We start from the raw sequence: 22166 nt of genomic DNA on the forward strand, positions 1-22166 counted from the left end.
GTCCATAAAATACTTTTAACATGGTGGTGATGAAGAAACATTTTAAAAACAAACTTTAAATGACTACTGCTAACAGAAACACGCCCGCGCTTTTACAATCTGGGTGATGAAAAAGTAAACAGGACTTACGGTGGTGTGTTGTTGCTGTCTTCTTCACTCAGCGCTCCGGGATGCCTTCTTGTCAGGTGCTTGTGCATTGCACTTGTACTGCTGTAGTACGCCATCTCCATTCTGCACAACTTACAGAGCACCGCATTGTTGGTCTCTGTTTGAAGTATTCCCACACCTTTGATGAACGTGGGAGAGGTTTTTTTGACACTTCTTGCTCTCTGGGGGAATCAGAATCCATGCTCGGACCGGGTGCAGCGCATTTTCATTACGTCATCCGATGCGTGGACGCACGTTACGTAAATCAACGTATTTACGTAATCGACTACGTCGACGAATCGCCCCAGCCTTAGTCTTAAGGAGTAATGGGAAACAAATGGAAGTGAGGAAAGTGAGAAAAGAAGGCTGTAAGAAGAGAAGAATAGTACTCCATTTCTGTCTCCCTTCCCCCTCCTCACATGGTTGGAGCTCCCCTGACTGCATGTGGCGCTACCTAACCAAAACATTGCTTTGCATTTTTGGTCTCCAGCCAAGGAGCCTGGGGGCAAGGTCACACTGTGTGTGTGTGTGTTTGTGTGTGTGTGTGTGTTCTGTGTCCATTCAGAAATGAATGCATGGCCAAGCCTGAGCGCATGTGGCTGAACTGAATGCTGCTGCTCTGAGACCAGCATCCATGTGGCTGCTGGTTAGAGTGGAGTCAGGGAGGGAAAGACGGATGGTCCCTTCAGCCTTAAACAAGCTTCCTCCTCATGGAGCACCTGCTTGCCTGATGCCAGGGACAGACAGTGGGCTAGAGCGGCAGATCTGGAAGGCTGTGTTTACTCGGGGAAGTACGTAGGCCAAGTGCCCTCATTAAAGGCTAGATTCTGACTGAATCTCAATGAAGACATCCAGCAGACAGCAGATGGGAGGGTGACTGTTTAAGTCTATCTGCTCAGTACTATCCTCTCCTAGCGTTAAGACCAAGGCCCTGTTAATTGTATGTTAATAACTGATAAGTTTGATTTGGATATGTCTTTTAGATGAAGTGGCATTCCTCCGCTCTCACTACCTTCAGCTGTGCAGCTGCAGTAATTTGCTGTCTCTGTTAGCGATGGTACTACCAGCCAGTCGTGCGTTAAATACCAGAAACACTTTACTGTTACAAAGTAAGCTATCAGAAATGTGCACTGGCACGTATTTGATTGGCCACCACAGCAGCTTGCCAACATGTGTTGTGAACGGGCAAAATGTTGAACCAGGTTCTACTTTTTTTGTGAGATGACACCCTGCGTTTTTTTGCTGGAGCACCCTCTGTTGGCACCCCCACTCAAGTGAGAAAACTTAATTTTATTTTATTAAGTTTACTTATTTAAAATGTACGTAGCGGCTGAGGTAGAAATGCTATATATTTTTTTAAATGCTGTTATTGTTCCCTGCTAGGGATGCTCATTTTGAAAGATGTTCTTAACCGATAACCGACCCTCGTTAACCGACAAGGTTTGTGCCTCGCATGCAGCTGTGTACCAGCTGTAGGAGCACAACAGATATTTGTTGATGGGAGTCCCCAGTTCACCCGTCCGGGAGCGTTAACTTAGCAGCTACGATGCTGCGTGTTGTATCGCGGACACGCCGCCACTTTCCCAGTAAAAGTCTCCACCGCACATTTAGTTTAGCTTAGCAGGTTGTCAGATGTGTGTCTGCCCGGCGTTACGATACTTTGTCTGTCCGGCATAACTTTAGCGAGTGTCCAACAGTGTGTGTGCTACGTTAGCAGCTCTAGTATTGCCGGAGGCTTTGTGCTCGTCGCCGCACACGTAGTCTGTGTAACTTTAGCGAGTTTCCAACAGACCGTGTGTTCGCAGTGAGTATGAGGTTGTTGGTGGAGTTATAGAACGTAGATATAGCAGTGTGTGTACAGTTTATTTGTCGGTGAATAAATGCTACGAAACTACAACTCTTTCGCTCCGCTCAAGTGATTCAGAGACCAGAGCCAACTTCCTGTATCCTGCAACTCCGGCTCCGCCTCTTAAGGTGGGCTGTTAAGGTGGACCAGCTTTTCTCCTTAAAGAGACGAGCTGCTCCTCTCAGCTTTTGAGTTAATTATTAACATTTCTTTTAACCGATAGCGTTAATCGGTTAAAATGCTTAATGTCGGTTGACGGTTAAACGGTTAATTATGGACATCCCTATTCCTGCCTGTGTGTCCTGCACATTCTAAATACTTGACTATTTGAAAGGATTTCTATTTGGTTTGCTATTACCAGTGGAGAACATGGATGTATAAAGATAGCTGGATACAGCATTGGAGGCGGGCTCGCATTCATTCCTATGAGAGTTGCTCAGTGGCACATGAAGCCAAAACGGCTTGACTGCCGAGTGATAAAGTACCCGGAACTGCCGGCGATCTTCTGCAGTCATTGGACCCATAGAGCAGGCGGAGTAGCGTTTTCTTTAACTCCACCTCCCAGCCCGGGGTCCAGCCTCTGTCTGGGTCTCATTCACATGAACGGAGGAAGGGAAATAAATAGGATTCAGCTATTTGTGCATTTTACATCTTTTAGGACCTAATGATTTAAATCAGGGCTATTCAAGTGTTCATACTGGGAAGTTGAGTCACCTAAAAAAAATTATCCGCTGAGCTACAGACGTCTCTTTCCCAATGTAAATCTATGGGAAAAAGTATTTTTGGGCCCAATGGCATCACATGACCGACTAACTAAGTAGTTGTACCACCGTTTGGCCACTATGAAAATTTGCATCAACGCCAAGTGCTCTTCCTGGGGGCTCGGTAGAGAAGCGAGAAATGAAGCCAATGCTGAAGTACCTTAAACGTGCATTCTTTCTAATAGCCAGCAGGAGGCGAATCCTCTGGTTGCAAAAAGAAGTTTGATTGTATAGAAGTCTATGAGAAAATGACCCTACTTCTCACTTGATTTATTACCTCAGTAAACGTTGTAAACATGAGTTTATGGTCTCAATCGCTAGTTTCAAGTCTTCTTCAATACAGCATGATGTTCATTTCATAAATGATGGTCCCATCTAGAGTCAAATAGACCATAAAGCAGGATACCCTTAAGGGCGGGGCTACCTTGTGATTGACAGGTCGCTACCACGGCGTTGTCCGGTCTGGGAGTTGTCCGTGTTTTTGTCTTACAATTTTAACCCTTTCAGTGTGTTTTCAGTTCATGAAAGTTAATTATAACCCTTTTGGTTGCCTGGTTGTGCTAAGCTCCACCCTCCTCTCACTTCTGGCTGCAAAAAAACATAACATGGCGATGGCTAAAAAACAACCAAATGCCAAACTCGAAGCTTAAAAACAGTAGTCCACAAACATATGGGTGACGTCATGGTGAGACACTATGGTTAATACTCATGGATCATTTTTGCAAGGTATGGTACTGCAAGAGAGTAGTGGTAAAACAGGAACCAGACCCCGGCGGTCTAGTTAGATGAAGAGCAGCAGGTGACAGGTGCTCTGACATGTCATGAAGGTAAGCACCGGCAGCACCTTCTACTGTGATTATCATTCTGAAAACCATTTGTGCCCCGCCTACCTCACAGTACACACAGTGCAGTTTTTAAAGTGACATCAGCATTCCAAACTCACTAGCTTATGCTCACCAGCCGTAACATACTGCAAACACAGAATACAACACTTAAATGGTGATTATGGAACTAAAGGTCGAGGCAGTACGGAGGACATAAACCAGTATACTCTCGCACACCAAACGCAAACAGTGACATCTCCCAACTGGACGAGCACATATAAATATAATTGATTAGTCAGAGAGGTGGTTGAGGACAGCCCTAATGCACACACACACCTCACATCTTTTCTCGCTGTCTCAGTCACTTCATCTCAAACAAATCATGGCTCCCCAGGCTCTCAGCATTATGCCCACACCTCTGGATGGTGTGACATAAATATTCCTCCTCCGTCCAGCAGGAACCCTGAGTGCTGCTGGATTCTCTCTTGTCACACTATGTTTGTCAGCCAGTAGTGATGCTCTTATTATCGCGCTGCATCTTGTTTCTGTGTCTGTGCTGCAGGGACATGGCCACAGTGCAGCACCAGTCGTTTGCATGTTGGCTCATTAATATCCCATAATTGGGAATGTTTGTGAACATTTGGACTGAGAAAGAGTGTCAGCTGAGGAGTAAAGCAGTAAAGCTAGGTTTATTAGGTATGCACCGTTCCGACTTTTTTAATCTCGATACCGATAGCGATACCCTTAGGTATCGGCCGATACTGAGTACTAGGGGTGGAACGGTTCACAAAATTCACGGTTCGGTTCATATCACGGTTTTGGTGTCACGGTGTTCGGTTCGGTTTGGTTTGGTACATTTATGTTACAGCGAGGAGGTCATGTAAAGATTTCAACATGCTTTTCATTTATTTGGCAAAAAATAAGTTAACAAACGTTTGCCTTAACAAAAGTGTGGCTTACGTACGGAACATAAACTCTTCTTCATTGTAAAATCTTAATTGAAAGAATAGGTCTTCTACAGTAGTTAGTGCAAACGAAAATGCAGCTTTGTTATTTTCATATAAATATGTAATTATAAACTAAGGCCATCAACATAAATTGAAGCATAAGCTCAACCAGAACTATACTAAAAAAAAAAGAACAGTTTAACATATGTCTCAATTACCTGATTGTCAGCTCTTAATTGAAAGATTCGTTTTTCCTCTCAAAGTGCAGTATTTGGAGGAATACGGTTGGATTTCTGTGCCACTGTGTTATTTAAAAATAACTGATAAATATAAAACACATTACAGGGATTGTTCTGCTGGAATTATTTGTTGCTTAAGTGTTGGCGAGAGGGAATATTATAGTGCGGCTCAAGTAACGTTATGTTAATCATATGCTGAAATCCAGCGTCCTCCACGACTGCATAAGGCTGCATATCTTTCACTATAAACCTCCCCGATGCTTTAGTCATGTTTTGCCGCTAGCATAAACCACACATGTTGCACAGTGCTTACACAGTTGCCGTTTTATCCACCACTTTTTTTCTCCATCATTTTCATAGGTAACACTAAATCCGTAATGCTCCCATACAGCAGAGCAAAACGATGCTGTTGGATCCTCTAACTGTACTTTATCATGTCCACTCGCCATTTCCTTAACTGACTGACAGCCGCACTCGCCACTTAATCCGTGAATGGGGCTGGGTCACCCTTCATCAACACATGCACAGTAAAATCTGGTCTGCACACGCCGAAATTGAGCCAATAGCAACACACGACCGCGTCTTCAGTTACACTGCGCATGTGTTAAACCCCCATACCTCAAGACCCATGTCCGCCCATGTCCCAGCCTCCTTCAATAGGCCTTGATTTCTAGTGTGACAATAAACAGGAGCCTCACTCTACATGAAAACAAATACACAATCGGCCTCATAACTTATTTCAAATGAACCGAACAATTCATACACGTCCCGAACCGTGACTAGTGAACCGAATGGTTCAGATTTTTTACCTGAACCGTTTCATCCCTACTGAGTACCGATACCAGTGTTTCATTAATAAACTGCATGCCTCACTGTGTGGAAGGGACTAGATCGGGCTTGACTTAAACATCGCTCTCCTAACTTTGTAAAACAAAATGTAACAAATAAATATATAGATAAAATTTTACTGAATTGTATTAAAATAATAAATCGTACACCTGCAACTTGGTAAGACAGGAATGACAAATTGGTCAAAACTTCCAATACATAATGTATATTGTATACAAACATAGACTTGAATTAAATAGATTGGCCCCATTGTCACCGATATCCAATCCAGCTATTTGAGTCAGTATCGGCCCGAAATCCGATCCAGTATTGGTGCATCCCTAATGTTTATGCTCGCCGTAGTGTCCCCGGTGTGCAGTCCAACAATGACGTCATCAACAGGTTAATATTTTAGGAAAAGGTGCTTTCCTTTTGGACCAGCACGCCATTGACTCAGTGAGCTATGGTGCTGCATTTTGAAGCGCTATATCCATTGAATTTTAATGTTTTGTGTTGTAAAAGTCTTGCTCTTTATTTTATTTTCTGTTGGCTTTACTGAAGCTTATTGTTGCATTTTGATCAGGTCAGGAGTGCTACCGATCGTTGTCAGCTGATATCCGTTCTAAATAGTTTGACCGGTGGTCTCTATAAAAGCCGATCATAAGAGCCGTTCAGATGACTCATTGATTCTGTATTGAAACCTTTACTTTTTTTTCTCGCCTGCTCTGGTAAACCGTTGAAATCCTTGATCCTGCCCTTTGAGTAAATATTTGCCAGCCGATTTAAATTGTTTACAGGATATTAAATGTTTCAACCATCGTTTCAATATATTTGTTGTTCCCAATATTTGACTCCTTTCTTTACAGGGATTGTATAAGGGCATTAAAGTATGTCCGTGAGTATTTAATATGAGAGATGAGTTTACAGTTATTTGTTTGGTCTATGGCGTTCTTCCGGTAACACTGGTTACACTCGTCTTGCTTCTTCACAGAATGTTTTGTTTGTACGCCCCCTGGCGTTTTTGAGAATACTGCAGTGAACGGGTTGAACATAAACGCCTTTCCAATCCAATGTGGCACACTCTTAAACATCTTTAAAATCTGATCAGATCAAATTAATCTTATTTTTATTTTCTCTTCCTCCTCTCCTAGATCTGGGGTCACTATCCTGGGATGATTTGGAGAATGACCTTCCAGATGAGTTGATTCCTAATGGAGGAGATCTGAGCCTGATGGCTGGGATGCCTTCAAACGTTGGAGCAGCACCTGGAGCCGGTGGGCCTGGTGGCACCCCTGTTGTACCGGATGCAGCCGCCAAGCACAAGCAGCTCTCAGAGCTCCTTCGAGCAGGTAGCACCTCCGGTATCACGGGTGCAGGGCTGAACTCAGCGAGCCCTCAGCCAGGCGGTATGGGGCCTCAGCTGGGCACACCACTGAGAAAGAGCCCCCTTGGCCAGGGTTCCCCCAACAACCACCCGTCCCTCCAGGCCCAAAAAGCAGGAACACCAACTGGAGTAGCAGGACAGAACAACAACAATAATACTGCAACAATGGGCTTGAACACAACAGGCTTCAACCAGGCCATGATTAACAATAGCCAGGGCCATGCTGGCCTCCTGGCCCAGGGAGGGCAGCCCCAACCCGGGCAGGTGATGAATGGTGGTCTCATACCTGAAGCTGGGAGAGGACGGGGAACAGGGGTGGCAGGCATGCAGTACCAAGGGCCGACAATGCAGGGAGCAGCTCCTGGACCAGGAGGAGCAGGGAGTGCGTTGGCAGAAACCCTCACCCAGGGAGGGCAGCAGATGGGGGCTCAGGCCACCCTCGGTGCAGCCCAGCAGGCAGGCAACATGAACAAGGTGAGTCACACACCCATTTTACTTCACCAGTCTTTTAAATATAGTCTTTGTGCATTTTGAGACGAGAGTGTACGGAGGCATACATGGAACATGTTGCTGGTTGATTCTTTATTTGCACAGATTTATCAATTTATGTCATTCTTAGGATGTGTGGATGGTGGATAGAAACCATAATCATCAACCATGATGAAGATTGTCGGTCTGTGTTTTAGTGTGGCGGTGCTGCGAGTTCTCTTTCCTCCTTTGATGCTCAACTAATCCAGACTAACATGTTAGTCAGTCAAAATGATCTTGTTCTGTCTCACCCAGCAACTTTGGATTGAAGTGGAGCCTTACAGGGTTCCAACGCAATACGGAAATTTATGGAGAAGTATGGAATTTGATTTTAGAGACTATTGCTCCTATTCTGTTTTCTAAAATATAAAATTCAGAATTTGATCATACAAGCAGCAAAGTATTTTTCATGCTGTTTGGAGCAGCCAGTGCAGCCAAAATGTTTACCACTGTGTGAGAGTACACGCGGGCCAGACAGAGCTTGATGTTGCCAAAAGTAAGGCAAGAAGAAGGTTATGGCGTACTCCTACGCAGCCTGTACTCCTCTATGCCTGTATGTCACAAATAGGGCTGGCGCGTCCATATAGGCGAACTAGGCAATTGCCTAGGCCGGCACTTTGGCAAGGGCGGCGAAATGTAGGCTAACAATTCATGAGCAAAATTACCATAATTAATACCAATAGCAGTAACTGCAGGATTACAGCACAGAGCGGATCGCTGTCTGTCAGTTTGTGCCAATCTGATACTTTCAATATTGAGGGGGGATATGAGCGGCTCCTCCCAATTTGGACTGCTCCGTGTTTTGTTGAAATCCGATTGGCTCAGTCATTTTCATCTTTAACGTGACGAACTGTGACTAGTGTTCCAGCTCACCTAGGTCTGGCCGGTCTTGTTTTGATTCAGTGCAGCGTCTTAAATTTATTCAGCAGCATCCGATTCTCTTTATACCATAAAAACGGTATTAGTGTTAAAATTACTGCCCAAAATTTTCTGAAAAATCTACAGAGAAGACTGGAAAAGTATGAAATTTTCAAATGGAAAATGTGTAGGAACCCTGGTCTTAATACGCCAGTCCTGGATGAATTAACTGTGGATAACTGCATGCTCTTTTGGAATGAAATCCGCTTAAGTGGACAGTGGAAAACTATAATTTGCTCTCATATGATTGGCTGGCATTGATGCAAGTTTTTTTTACTGCAGTGACATAGCAGAACTTAAAAGCACCCTGTGGAGTTTTCACTGTATACAAACAAGGTTTTTGTTTTTTCAGCCAAAAGATACGGTGTCTTGAAAACCACGGAAAATCCAACATGTTAAATGATTTTCCTATTTCCGTAAAACACTTTCAAAGGCTTTAAATGTTTTTTTAAACCAGTTTTGTTTACATAGACTTCCCCCACTCTCTCCTCGAGAAGTATGTTTCGCATTGCCCTTGGCATGCATCCTTCTGTGTGTGCTGTGAGCATGAGGTACAAACAATATGTACAAACAATATGACAACCCTCTCATTAAACATTGCTCTGCAGCATCACTAGTGGTCACAAACTCCACAGGGTACCTTTTTAACTTTTTTTGTTTTGCCTTTTGTTTTTTCCTCCTCTTTTTCTTTCCAATTTGCTATGGTCAAAGGAAGTGTACTGTGGTCCACTATTGGTCTGACGAGGGTGTAGACAGCTATGTGCTTCTTCTGATAATTCATGTTGTCATCACATTTGAACGTAGGCACTTGTTGCTCTGCCTCTGACAACATTTCCAGTTATATGGCAAACAAGTGATGTTGATAGGTTTTCATTGTAGGGACCCACAGGTGGCCATTTGAGTTGGTCCCCAAGAAAACTGGTGTTTTTTGACAAATTGCAGATGTTAAAGTTGCGTTTGTTATATTAATTGATATGGTTATAATTATGGTTATATTCATGTACATTGAAAATGTATCTGGAAATTAAACAAATAAAATCCCAGACATGAAAACTTTATTTACAAAACATTATACAAGTCAAATGTGATATAATAAGAACATTAATTGAGTCAGAAATTAGGTGAAAACATAAACATGAAACTTGACTAAGACAGTAGTAAAAAGCTGTCCTCTGAACATCTGGTGATAAGATAAAATGACAAATATGTTGCATCAAAGGCATTTAGTCTTGTTGCCCCCCCCACATCCCTGCCCGGCATAGCGAACAAGAGTAGATGAAGAAAACAACTTGCAAAATGCCACATGCGAGCTTTGATGCTCACAGTAGGACTATAACAGTGTGAAAATGGCCAAGGCCAGATTCAAGTGCAATCCACATGTTCACATATTACGTCGTTGGTATGAGAGTAGCATAAAGTGTGGAAAAGTGTAACGAATGTGTGGATGAGTGACGGAGAGAGTGAGAGAGATGTGGCCTATATCATAGTCTACAGACTCAAGAAAGCATCTCGGTTTGGTACAGATCTCCACCAAAATCACACCATAATCATTCTAATATGTTTTTAACGAAAATGAGAATAATGATGTAAAAATGATCAGTCCCCCTAATATTGCTAATCATATTTCAATTTCAATATCTGTCAAAATAATCGCAATTAGATATTTTTTCAAAATGATTCAGCCCTACTCTGCAGTGGGCAGAAGTATGTTTCACATCGCCCCTGTACTTGTGGCATGCATCCTTGTGCATGTGCTGTGAGCATGAGATAACACACACACCCACACGCACACACACACACACACACACACACTTACTTACTTCTGATATTAAATGAATGTGGCGCCTCTGGTTATCAGGGTATAAACAGGATGTGTCCTCTGGTAGCGCCCTGAGAAAAAACATTTAATTTCTTCCCAAATTCTGTGTTTTCCGTTTAAATTTTTCTGAATTCTATGTTTTAGGATTGAAGCACATTTTGTCATCAGAGATGTGTCTAATCATGTGGTCGACAAATAAAATGTCAACAATTCATAAGAATTTTTTTGTAAATATGATGTAATACGTTTCTCTATATTATTTTACTATATTATTTTTTATCAATGGAATTGCTTCAATGTAGCTAAAAAAAACAACAACATTCCGTCCTTTTGTAAGTTAAAGTGCTTTAGATTTAGCTGTTGGTGTCGAATTCCTCAGGTTTTCCTCAGGTGACCCCTCCCCTAGATTTCCCCTCAATCCATGTCTTATACCAGGATATGCCTACACAATAGCGAAAGCGGGCGCGCAACGGGGTGCTCCATGCGCAAAGTCGCAACGGCGGTGGTGTTTTTTTTACTCCGACCCAACCTAGATTGAATATCCTACTGCGAGGTCGGGCAGCAGTTGTGCTGGGAAAGTCCGACGACATGCTAGACTTTCTGTCGGGACGTCCCAGACGCGGTTTCGGTTGACGTGTACTATGACACACTACACGAGATAAAGCGATCGATTGTCGCACACGACAGTCATTTATGGTTCCGGATCCGAGTCGACACCCTACGACGGCCGTGTCGGGCTATAGTCTGAACTGGCCCTGACACTCTCATTGGCTGTAGCTCCTCGACAGGTCACACATTAAGCCTGCTGGTGATGCATCGTCGAGCTTCTCGGCTCATGTCTTTGAACAGCGAGCACCAAGCCAACCAATTTGCCTCTGATGTGGGGCTTTTGTCTGGAAACTCCAAAAACTGTGTGTGAGCAACAGCTGAGCTCACTCTCGGTGAAACACAGACACAAAGCAGAGAAGAGAGGCAGCGTGCCCGTAAATGAAACCAAAACATAGCATTTTTTACTGTTATTCGGCTTAGGTGCTGTGAAGAAACGCTCATAATGGCAGGGAAATCCCAGATTTCTATAAATTGCATCAACATTTTTGCAAATTCCACGCCATTCTGCATTTTACAGCTTAATCCATTTTATCATCCAATTCCGCAATTTGGTCTGTTTTTCAGGCTCTTGGCTGAGTATATACAGTAGCCGGTTGTTTTTTGAATTTTTTCCTGAGCGGTTTTTGACATTTTATTTTGCTAATTAATGGTCTGCCTCTGAAGAACAAGTGAGTCGCTGCTCAGCAGTCCAGCAACGGCAGAGAGCGACAGCGGCCGCACACACCTGGGCACATATCAACCAACCCTACCCCAGTCCTCATACTAAGAGTTGAGCCACGGTCTGCATACAGTGGTTCATTTTTGAAATACATTTGTGTGTATGGGATAATTGCTAGTACTCAGCTTTTTGTAGCTCTTAATTGGCTGGTTAATGAGTGTGGAGATGCTCCATGACCGACCATAACACCACTCATGCTTTGTCTCAAATGACTTGGCCTGCACTCCAAATTGCTGCTTTTATGCACGTGCGGTGTATGCATGTGTATCTGTACACTCTGCTGGTTGCTCCGTTGGTTCATGTGTACAGTCTTCTCTCCCTCTAGGTGCTCTGATTGTTCAGAAATGATATGTACACTCCACACTTGGCAGCTCTTGCATTTGGCAAGGTGTTAATATAGACACTGCTGTCAACTGTTCAGTCATTTTTATGAGTCTTGGGACTCTAAATGATATGCGTGTGCGTGGTGCCATTGGCTGCTTATATGTAAGCTTGCCACCAATGTGGTTTCACAGGAAATCGGTAGGAAGCCATCTATTTTACTGGCTGTGTCAGAGCCAAGACACTGAAGCCGTACGTAACCGAAATACATACACAGATGCTGCAAGCTAGTCGGGAGACACTAGGAGAGATAGTGAATGTGTGTTTCGAGATTCATTCTCAAATATAGTGTACACATGCTTTAACCACAAGAAAGATTAAAAGCTGATGTGGAAGCACGGCTGTCAGCATTTGCAGGAAAAGGTGTGTGTGTGTTGTTAGCTTAGGCGGTCTCCTGTGATTATCATGTCACCAACAGCTCTAGAGATGAAAACCACTAGACCAAGTCTTTGTGTGTGGCTTCCTGTATTGTAGGTTAAATCTCTTTCTGGGCATTTGTGTTGGCTAGAGGCCGCAGTCACTCCTTCCCGCCCCATGCTCCTTTGTTATTGTATATGCATGAACACTCCCCTCGCTTTCTCTGGCTCATTGAATGGCTGCTTGCCCTGTCAGTCACGTAGGGGAAAGACGGGTATTGTAAACCACTTAATCAGTTAGAATGACAGAGGGCAATGAGGAAGAAGGAGGGTGGGCAGCTCAGCTGAATAGTCCGGCCTGGCAGCAGAGCATTGAGATGATCGTTGGCAACTGTCCTGCCTGCCGACGTGTGGAGTGTGTCAGTGAGTGGGGGACTGAATGGGAAGAGCGAAGCAGAGGGGGGTTTGTGTGTGTGTGCAACTGTGTGTGTCCGCCTGCTCAGCTGTGTTGAAAGGCTGCCAGTGTCTGGTCGACTCAGCTGGGTCTTTTTTATCTGGTCTGTTGGAGCGGTGTCAACAGCCTGAGGGGATACAGCCTGGCCTGGCATGGCAGAGTCTGGTCTGGTCTGGTCTCCCAGCAGCTCTGTGGACGAGAGAACGGCAGCAAGTTGATCAGTGTGTGTATAGCATGGCACTAACAAGGATTTTATTCCCCCTGGTGCCTCACATTTTAATGTATGCTGTCATGGTTCTTGTTGAGGGTGGGCGATGCGGGTAAACTCATATATTTGTCATTTTACACCTTCTTTTAAATAGGGTTGCTCCGATCAATCGGCCACTGATCGTTATTGGTTTATATTTTTCCAAAATGATTTGATCGGTGAACTCTATAAAGGCCGATCAGGAGAGTCGAACAGATGATGTAGCGATTCTGAATTGAAACATTTTTAATAGCCTACTTATTTGCCTGCTCTGCCCAGTGCGGTAATTTCATTCATTGCACAGACCGATTTTTTGGGATCACATGCGACACATTTGTCACACTGTACAGCCCTGCTTAAATCAAAGTACCTGTCTCACTGAGGCACAATTCCTGTGAATCCAACATTGCCATGAAGTAGTCCTGCTCATTGATTTGCAGCATTGACACCAACGTCTGAATACAACCATAGATATTAAAGGCAGAGCTACCTCAGTATCCATATAAAGATCTGATGGTTAACAGACTTAACTTCTCACATAGAGCTGGGCAATATGGTTGGTGTCCGGGTCATGATATGTATTCAAATATTTTTACAGTATTGACATTTATCACATTATAGATGAATACAAAGCCACGTAAAATAAAAAAGTTGAAAACCTCACGGTTGAAGTTCCTGAGGAAGTTAATTTATGAGCCCTAATTAGCTGAAAATGTTTTAATCTTTTTAATTTGCTATTTTAATTGCTCAGCCCAACCGGATCTTGAGACCAGGCCTGCCAAGTTATGTTTATTACCTGTCAAAGTGGCTAATGGAAGAAACACTTTGCCAAGAAAGAACAGCATTTATCTGGTGGCTATGTAACCTACCTACTGCAATGTTTTTAACTGTGTTGTTTATGGTGGTTCCACTGGTTGCAAACTCTACTACCGACTAGCTTGAGAAGAGAAGGGAGGCGGTGGAGGAGGAGGAGAAAAGGTTTGAAATGTTTCTGCAGTCGAGGGCTGTAGAAGTCAGTCCTGCCAATAGCTGGTGTCATGCTGAGCTGTCATGGTGCCAGAGCATGGCCTGGTTTAGACCAAACGAAGCACAGTCATCCTGGCAAAGCTACGATAGGGCCTGCATTGACAGAGGGGGTCTTGTAGTGACAAATTGGCATTGAAATGAAGGCAGAACCTTTGTTGGCACGTTTGTGCCGTTTTGACAAATGTAGGTGAATAATAACTCCCAAGTAAACCATAATCCGTCTGAACATACAGACTTCTAAAAATAGCAATAGTAGTAGTAAACTGTGCCTGTTTGCTGTTGAGGAACAGTGCTGAGTCTGATTTAATGGCGCCCCATCATTTTCAAATAGATGTTCGCTGCTAGTAAGAAAGCAGTCGGATGTAAATGAGCAAACAACAAACTGGTGGGACAGGGAGAAACGCATAACATACATTTTTTTGCTGGACCGCAGAGGCCAGCCCTACAAACGCAAAAGTCTGTCACTGAGTGACTGAGTGATGAAGTTACACGATTGGTCGGCTGAGCGTTGGAGTTTCCTCATTGGCCGTTTCAAGATGAAAAGGCTCGGAACAGCCCGTCCAGCGCGTCGCGTGCAGCTCCCAAAACTCTCTGACCAAGCTCTTAATCAGGCCCTACAGGATTCAGGGCTATTAAATAGATTTTGCTGTCAGTCTGTGAAACTAATGCTGCTAAATTAATTATATTAACTTTTATTATGATATGTCTGTCTTTCCAGATGGGCCTGGGTAGCAACGGGGTTCCTTTTGTGGCCCGGCCCTACGGTCAGGGAGCCACAGGCCCCGGCCAACAGCTAAACCTTCAGCAGCAGCTTCAGAACAAGGCTGCCCTCACCAACAGCCTGCCACCCTTCCCCAGTGAGCTCAAAGGGGCCGCTGTCACTAGCAAGCCAAACATGGTTAGTGCCTGTTACACATATTGAGACATTACCATATAGATACTAACACAAATGTTGTTAGACACATGTTCAGACACATGCATTTCACTCAATATTGCAACACCACTCATGGAGGTATGAACAGTATACTGTACTGTTTGAGTATAATATTTCAAAGTTACCACTTTATCATTGACAAAAAAAACTGTTGCAGTGGCCATTAGATATAAGTATTACTAAACATGCATGATTTGCAAATTTGTGTCCGACCCTTAAACTCCAACAATGGACCGCGTGTAATCAAGGTTTCAGAATGAACCATATTCTCAAATGAATAACTTTTGAAGCTGAAATGAATGTATTATAATTTTCATTCAGGGATACCAGAACGTTTGGAATGATTTAAATCTTGAATTGATTCATGATAATTGCTAGTTGACCGACTATAATTGGGTGAATAATTTGCTCTTTTAGATATAACTTTATTGAAAGGTTTGACAATCGCCAAGAACCGTGAAGAAAAAAGGGGAGAAATGATGTTTGATGTTTTCGGTTTCATGATGTCGTCCCCTATATATATATATATATATATATATACTAGTTTTGCATTAATTTGACAGACTGCCATTGCGGTATCAGTGTACGTAGATGGAGACCTTATTTCAATACAGCCAATCAAATCTTGTATGAAGCAGTAACGTCGGTGTTCTGTCATAGGCAGACAGTCACACTATATCGTTTGAGCATTACTAATCCAGTGTTTCCCATTAATGACCTACAGTCCAGGTTGGCCAGCCACAGTTTCATAATGAACCGTATATATTTTTACATTTCTCAACGGGTGTGGTCTGCGTCTGGCCAGGGGATCCAACTCCGAAGGTCAGAGACGGCCGCTCAGTGTGGGAGGATCCGCTCCCCGGTGCTGGCTGGCCCTTGCCGGGCACATTTTCCCAATGTTGGTGCACTGCAATCGGCTCTAGGTTGGCTTGGAAAGACCTGGGGTGAAGGTGGCTTGTGGCTCCGACTGTTAGCTTTACAGCACCCCTTGCTCGGACCTCATGCTTTCCGGGGCTGTGGACTTTGTGCTAACTGCGTTCTGTCTCCCTGTGGGGTTGGATGGGGCTCCCGGCGCAACTCTCTACAGTGTGAGGTTGTAGCGATGTCAGCAACCCACTCGACCCGTATTGAAACCCCGTCTCGTTAACAATGGGTAGTGGGTGTGACTTCTTTGCAGTGTCATCACCGTTCATATCTATACAACCAATGAGTTTATGATTAAATTGTTCACTGGAGCACAAAATTGTTTATCTTGCCTCTTAGTTTAGCTCTCAAAGTGCACCAGATTGATGCATTTAAATCTACAAAAATATCAGAGGGGCAGCCATGAAGGCCACTGAACAAATACAGAGCTGATTTGCCACATAAAGAAAAAAATGTCTGGATTTTAAACAGGCATATCTCATGTCTCACTTCAGATAAAGTGATAAAAATGAGTGCAGCTCCTGATGTTAAACACATTCGTAATGATGCACGGGGGGAAAATGAACAAGTGAGCTGGCGCATCATGACATTTTTTAGGACTGGTGAAAATATGTACTCTCTCGCATTTAGTTTTTTACTCTTCAATAAAGATCAGCCTTGTCTTGTACTTAACAACCTTAAAGTGACAGCAGGCAGTATATATTTGTGGCATCATTGGGCAAAAATTCCATAATAACCTTTCAGCATATTATAATTCAAGTATTTTGAGAGAAAACTAGACTTCTGCTCCTCCTCATGGCTCTGTTGTCAGGCTTTAGAAAATCTAGCCCGTGATGGGAGACTTTGACCAATCACAGGTCATTTCATTGAGAGAGCGTTCCTATTGGCTGTGCTCCGGTCATGGGACCGGAACTTGGCATTCCTTCACCAGATTTCACAAAAGCGGCAGCTTCACAAACTTTCTCATTTTACAGCTAAACGGTGCACTACAAGATGATTCTGAAAACATTTGAGGAGAGAAACAGGCATTAACGTAACTTAATATTGATTCATATTTGTTCAGCGCTGCCTAGTTTGACCGTTTGGTCGGAGTTTGCGAGTGATTGACAGCTGGCTCTCATAGAAGGCAGCTGGACAGCGGACCTGAGATCAGCTCTTACTGCTTGTTTTTCTCCGGTATGTGAAATCCTTCAGATGCCGTTAGGAGCTAGGGAGGACACCGAGGCACATGATTTTTTTTTCAGGTTACCTGTCTCATGTACTGCTGTCACGATATAGCATTTTATAAAAATAACCTTTTTTATTCATATTTGCTCCAATCACACCACTTCAGCTTTAAGTGACTGACAAGAATTTGCCTCTATGATTGTGGTATCGACAGCCCTGCCAGCAAAAATTATTTTAACCCATTCTAACTTTGACATTTGTCATTTTCTTTTGTCAACCATGCAGCAGCCCCAGCAGCAGGCAGCGATGCTCCCGCTGGCCGGCGGCGGAGGTGTGGCAGTGTCTTCGACAGGCCCCACAGCCGACCCAGAGAAGCGCAAGCTGATCCAACAGCAGCTGGTCCTGCTGCTTCACGCACACAAGTGCCAGCGACGGGAGCAGGCCAACGGGGAGGTGAGGGCCTGCGCCCTGCCTCACTGCCGCACCATGAAGAACGTCCTCAACCACATGACCCACTGCCAGGCCGGCAAGTCTTGCCAGGGTGAGTTGGAGCATTTGAAACAATCAGATAATGATTCATGGGAATGGGAAGTTTGTAGAAGTCAACACCCCTTTGAACTGTTTGAGACTGTTTGTGGTCATATTATTAAAGGGTTAAGACAACATAAACTCAGTTCTTTCTAGCCGTTAATAAACATTCCTGGCAATCTTGACAATGTTAACAAATACATTCTGGTCATAAACCATTTGATATCTGGATCTTGCGTAAAATCCTCAGCTTTGTATGTTATGAACTAGTTGTTGAAAAGACATTTGAAAGACAACATTTGGTATGTCGCATAGATCACACAACCACCTCTCCTGGATATTTAAAAAATCAGTAATCAAAATCGCAAGTACTGATTGAAAGCAAGTGTCTGGCAGGTGTACCCTGAATACTTGGACAATCTACAATTTTGTGGAGAGAGGCAATTTATTTTTTTACTTTATGCAGTAGGGGTGTTAATAATCAATTGTTTAACCGTTAACCAACAATAAGAATTTTGACAGATTAATGCTATTAGTTAAACGGTTAGAAAAATATAAAAAATTGAATAAAAAGCTGAGCAAAACTCAAGAGCGGCTTGTCACTTAAAGGAGCATAGCTGGTCCACCTTAAGTGAGCCTGAGCCAGACGTGTTGCTAGCTTCGGTGCTAACTCCTTCACTTTAATCAGCAGGTGGCTGGCAAGACACGGGAGCTTGGCTTGGGTCTTGAGGAGTTGTAGCATTTATTCACCGACAAATAAATTGTACACACACTGCACTGCTTCGTTTACAGCTATAACGTTACAGATAACTTCATATTTATCGTCATCACACACACATACACACACACCCACACACACAGACCGTGAGTTGGACACTCGCTAATGTTATGCCGGGCTGACAGAGTAGCCAGGCAGACACACAGCTGACAACCTTGCAGCTAAACTAAATGATGCGGTGGAGACTTACTGGGAAAGTGTCTGCACGTGTCCACGACAATACATGCAGTATCATGGCTGCTACAGTAACTCTCCCAGACAGGTGAACTGGGGACTCCGTTATCTGTTTTGCGCATACACTGCAGCTGGTGATAAATGGTGGGTTCAACCTGTTTGTGCATCGGGTTACCATTGCAGCTGGACAGCTAGTTAGGCACTACAACCACAGCACCACTGCATGCAACGCACTAATCTTGTCAGTTAACGGTTAATAAACAGTTAACGAGGGTCGGTTGTCAGTTAGAAAAAAAAATCAAAATTAGCATCCCTAGTTAGTGTCTTTCAACTCTCGTCCCAAACTTGTGCCAAAATGAATTTTCATCCTTCCCGATCCTGTTTTTTGACGATGGAATGTCGTTAAGCTTGAGACTTGCGTTAATCGATGTTCCTGGCAGGTGTACTCAGAAAACTTCGGACAATCTACAATGTTCTGGAGACACAATTTTTTTTAGAAACTTTATACAACCTTTGCTACTGAATCAGAGAGTGGTTTTGTGCTACTTAAAATAAAAGTCTAACCAAAAGTTGTTTTGTAGTCCTTAAAAAAATTTAATTTGTGTTTTTCTGAGCAAAGTTGTGTAGGGTATAAATCACAGTTTACCATATCAGACATCGAAATTAAAAACTGCCTAATGTATAATGTTTATAAAACCTTTTAGTCATGGTCTGGATGGGTTTTACACCTACCACATTCAGAAAACATAATTAGTGGAAAAAAGTAGTTGAAAAAAGCATCAACACAGACGGGGATTCCCCTAACGGGACAATCCTGTTCATTGTTGTGTTGAGAGTGGGCTGTTAAGATTATAGGTTGATAACCAAATGACAAATGTAACGCACAAAGAATATTCTCATATTTCCAAGTATGGAAAAACGGAGTTAACGGCTAATGAATTTTTACCTTCAAGATCTTCATGACCAGGAAAATGTTTCCCTTGACTCCTCATTGGTCATACCATGTGTCTGTGCCTAATGCAGATTCAGCACATGGGGATTTTCAGCCATTCAAAAAACACAACTCTCACCTCCTACCCACTTGCCCACTTGCCGGCTCTGTCTGCTGTCTCTCCCTCCACTATTTTCATTCTCTGGATTGATGGTATTGTGTATTACAGTCTGCTGTTGAATCACCAGCTGCTGTCCTTCCTGTGTCAGCACCAGCATTGCCGTAATGAAAAATTCCCTTCAAGCTACTCACATTTAAATGTGTTGGTTTTGTTGGCCTTGGACTTGAATGCTTTAGTAAAATTTCAAGCAAACGCACTCAGAGGCCGAGGTGTGTTAAGTGTGAAGGAGTCTATGTCTCTGCTCCCTGCATGCCAGCTCATTTCCTCTCGCTTCAGGATCGCTGCCTCTCTGTGCCACTGAAATAACCGTGGAGAGAGATTTTGTTTCCTCACACACAGTTATCATCTCTAAGATTTTAGATTTATCTGATGTCTGTGTGTTCATTTTCACCTGAGGGACCTTTGAGTCTGTGGTATGACGAGTGCTTGGATTGGCTTCGGACCTCAGTCTGAGCTCTTTTCTTTGTTCATCACTGCACGCTGAATCTACAAAAAGCCACCAACATGATCGCCCTGCTATGAAAGAGTCGTTGCCAGTAGTATTGGCGTTCTTACAAAGATAATAAAGTTTAATTGTGTTTATTTTGTGCATAGCCCTTGGAGCTTGAAGCCAGATAGTAATTGTATATGGGCTAATACTTCGAAGCTAGCGAGGCTGATTTTAGCCTGCTGGTGATTTCTTGTCAGATTAGCTGCTAGCACATTAACTTGGCCACAGACGAAATGAAGCAACTCCATTTTTCAGTCACGCTCCACAAATACGGTATAGTTCCCTTTCCACTGGGAAAAACCAGCTGCCCTCCAAGAGTGGAAATTAGTGCAGTTAGTATGCGTCATATCTTTGGGGTACAACACATGCACAGTAAAATCTGGTCTGCCCTCGTCGAAATTGAACCAATCGCAACGCACGGACACAGCTTCAGTTACACTGCGCATGTGTCATACCCCATTCCCCAAGAGCTGTGTCTGCCCGTCACCTAGTCTCCTTCAATAGGCCTTACTGCTCTGTTTCGGAGCTCCACACACATCAACACACACAGCGCAGTCAGTCAACAGTTGAGAGGCCGCGGTGGAGACGAGTTGACAACTACACTCGTTGTTGCTGTAGTAAGTGCAATAAAGTTTTGCAAGTGTAAAGCCAAGATACGTTAATCCTGTTCAACAAGCATAAACACGATGAAACGGTTAAACATGTAGGAAAGCAACGTTTCGATCTGCTCTGTCCGCTGTCTCTCATCCTCCGCTGCTATGTTTACACAAGGAGAGCTCATTAGCTCGGCGGCTAACAGCTAACTGTAAACACGTGTAAGTTATTTAGTTGAGTTGTGAATGACTTTAGTTCCCTCTAGTAAGCCGTGTTTCAGTGTATGTGTCCGGGGAGTTTATTGTGAAGGGAGGAACGGAAGACGTGATGCGCTATTATTGACAAGGGTGCAGACTGTGTTATTAATTTATTATCTTCATAAAGTATAGGAGCAGCGTAACCCTCGGCTACACAAGACTGAAACTAAAGCTGGTAGTAGGCTGTGTAGTCCAACTGTTTAGGTTAGTTTGTCATGTATCTTACTGGTAAACTGATCAGCTGGCTGAGACAAAGCCCCCCCCCCCCACATCCCTACCAATCCTAACATTACCTGCAGCAGTGAGTGACATCAGCAGAGGAGGACAGGAGGACAGGAGGACAGGAGGACAGGAGGACAGAGGACAGGAGGAAGTACTGATACCATAAAAATGGAACTATAAGGCAAACAACAGCATTGATTTGCATTTTGTGTCTTTTGAATAAAAGGCTACTTTTTCAGTCATATATTCATCATTTAAGTTGATTTCAAATTATTGTTATAATATCGCATCGAGATCGTGAACCCCATATCTTGTATTGTATCGTATCGTGAGCTGAGTGAATCGTCACACCCCTAGTTTATATGGAAGTTGTTCTCTCCTAGTTTTGAGCTTAATGTGCTTTGTGTATGGTATTGTTTTCATATAGCAAGTTTTAGCAAGGTTCAGAAAAAAAACTTTCCCAGGAAACTCATGACTACAGATGTTTTTTGAAAAATGCAGTGTTAATTAAAGGAATACTTCACCCACAAAATGACCATTTGTAATCAGTTACTCGCCCCGCGTTACCTTGAAATCTTGAAGAAAACTTGAAAAAAAAGAAAATTCTTGCATACCTCCACAGCGAACAGAGAATCAAAACAAAGTAAATCTTTGATGAATTGAAGTAAATGGGGTCCACATTTAACAACAGCAAAGCTATATCAAAATCTGTTTACAAACTCTCACACAACTCCTGCAGTATAATAAAAGTCATTTACCCAGTCCTATGTTCACTACTTCGTAAACACATGCTTTTTCTTTCCCCAAAATCTTACTAATTAAAACACTTCCTCCACTACCGTCTCTTGCATGGACTCGCAGCACGCATGCGTAAGCAAGAGATGGTAGTGGAGGAAGCGTTTTAAACAAGACTTGGATTATACTGCACAAGTTGTGTGAGAGTTTGTAAACAGA

The 22166-nt window shown here is 43.3% G+C and overlaps 1 protein-coding gene across 6 annotated transcripts in view; it reads left to right on the forward strand.

Moving 5' to 3' along the window:
• Window positions 1-22166, forward strand: part of crebbpa (CREB binding lysine acetyltransferase a) — a 58943-nt gene that overhangs the window by 13336 nt on the left and 23441 nt on the right. For 4 of the 6 annotated variants that reach the window (XM_074629149.1, XM_074629150.1, XM_074629151.1 and 1 more), the window contains exons 2-4: window positions 6744-7450; window positions 14751-14930; window positions 17343-17598. In XM_074629149.1, the coding sequence (XP_074485250.1) occupies window positions 6744-7450; window positions 14751-14930; window positions 17343-17598 (1143 nt within the window). The remainder of the gene's footprint in view (window positions 1-6743; window positions 7451-14750; window positions 14931-17342; window positions 17599-22166) is intronic. The other 2 variants (XM_074629154.1, XM_074629152.1) reach the window with 1 other exon arrangement.

Source organism: Sebastes fasciatus, chromosome 3 (genome assembly GCF_043250625.1).
Source record: "Sebastes fasciatus isolate fSebFas1 chromosome 3, fSebFas1.pri, whole genome shotgun sequence".
NCBI classification, from domain to species: domain Eukaryota; kingdom Metazoa; phylum Chordata; class Actinopteri; order Perciformes; family Sebastidae; genus Sebastes; species Sebastes fasciatus.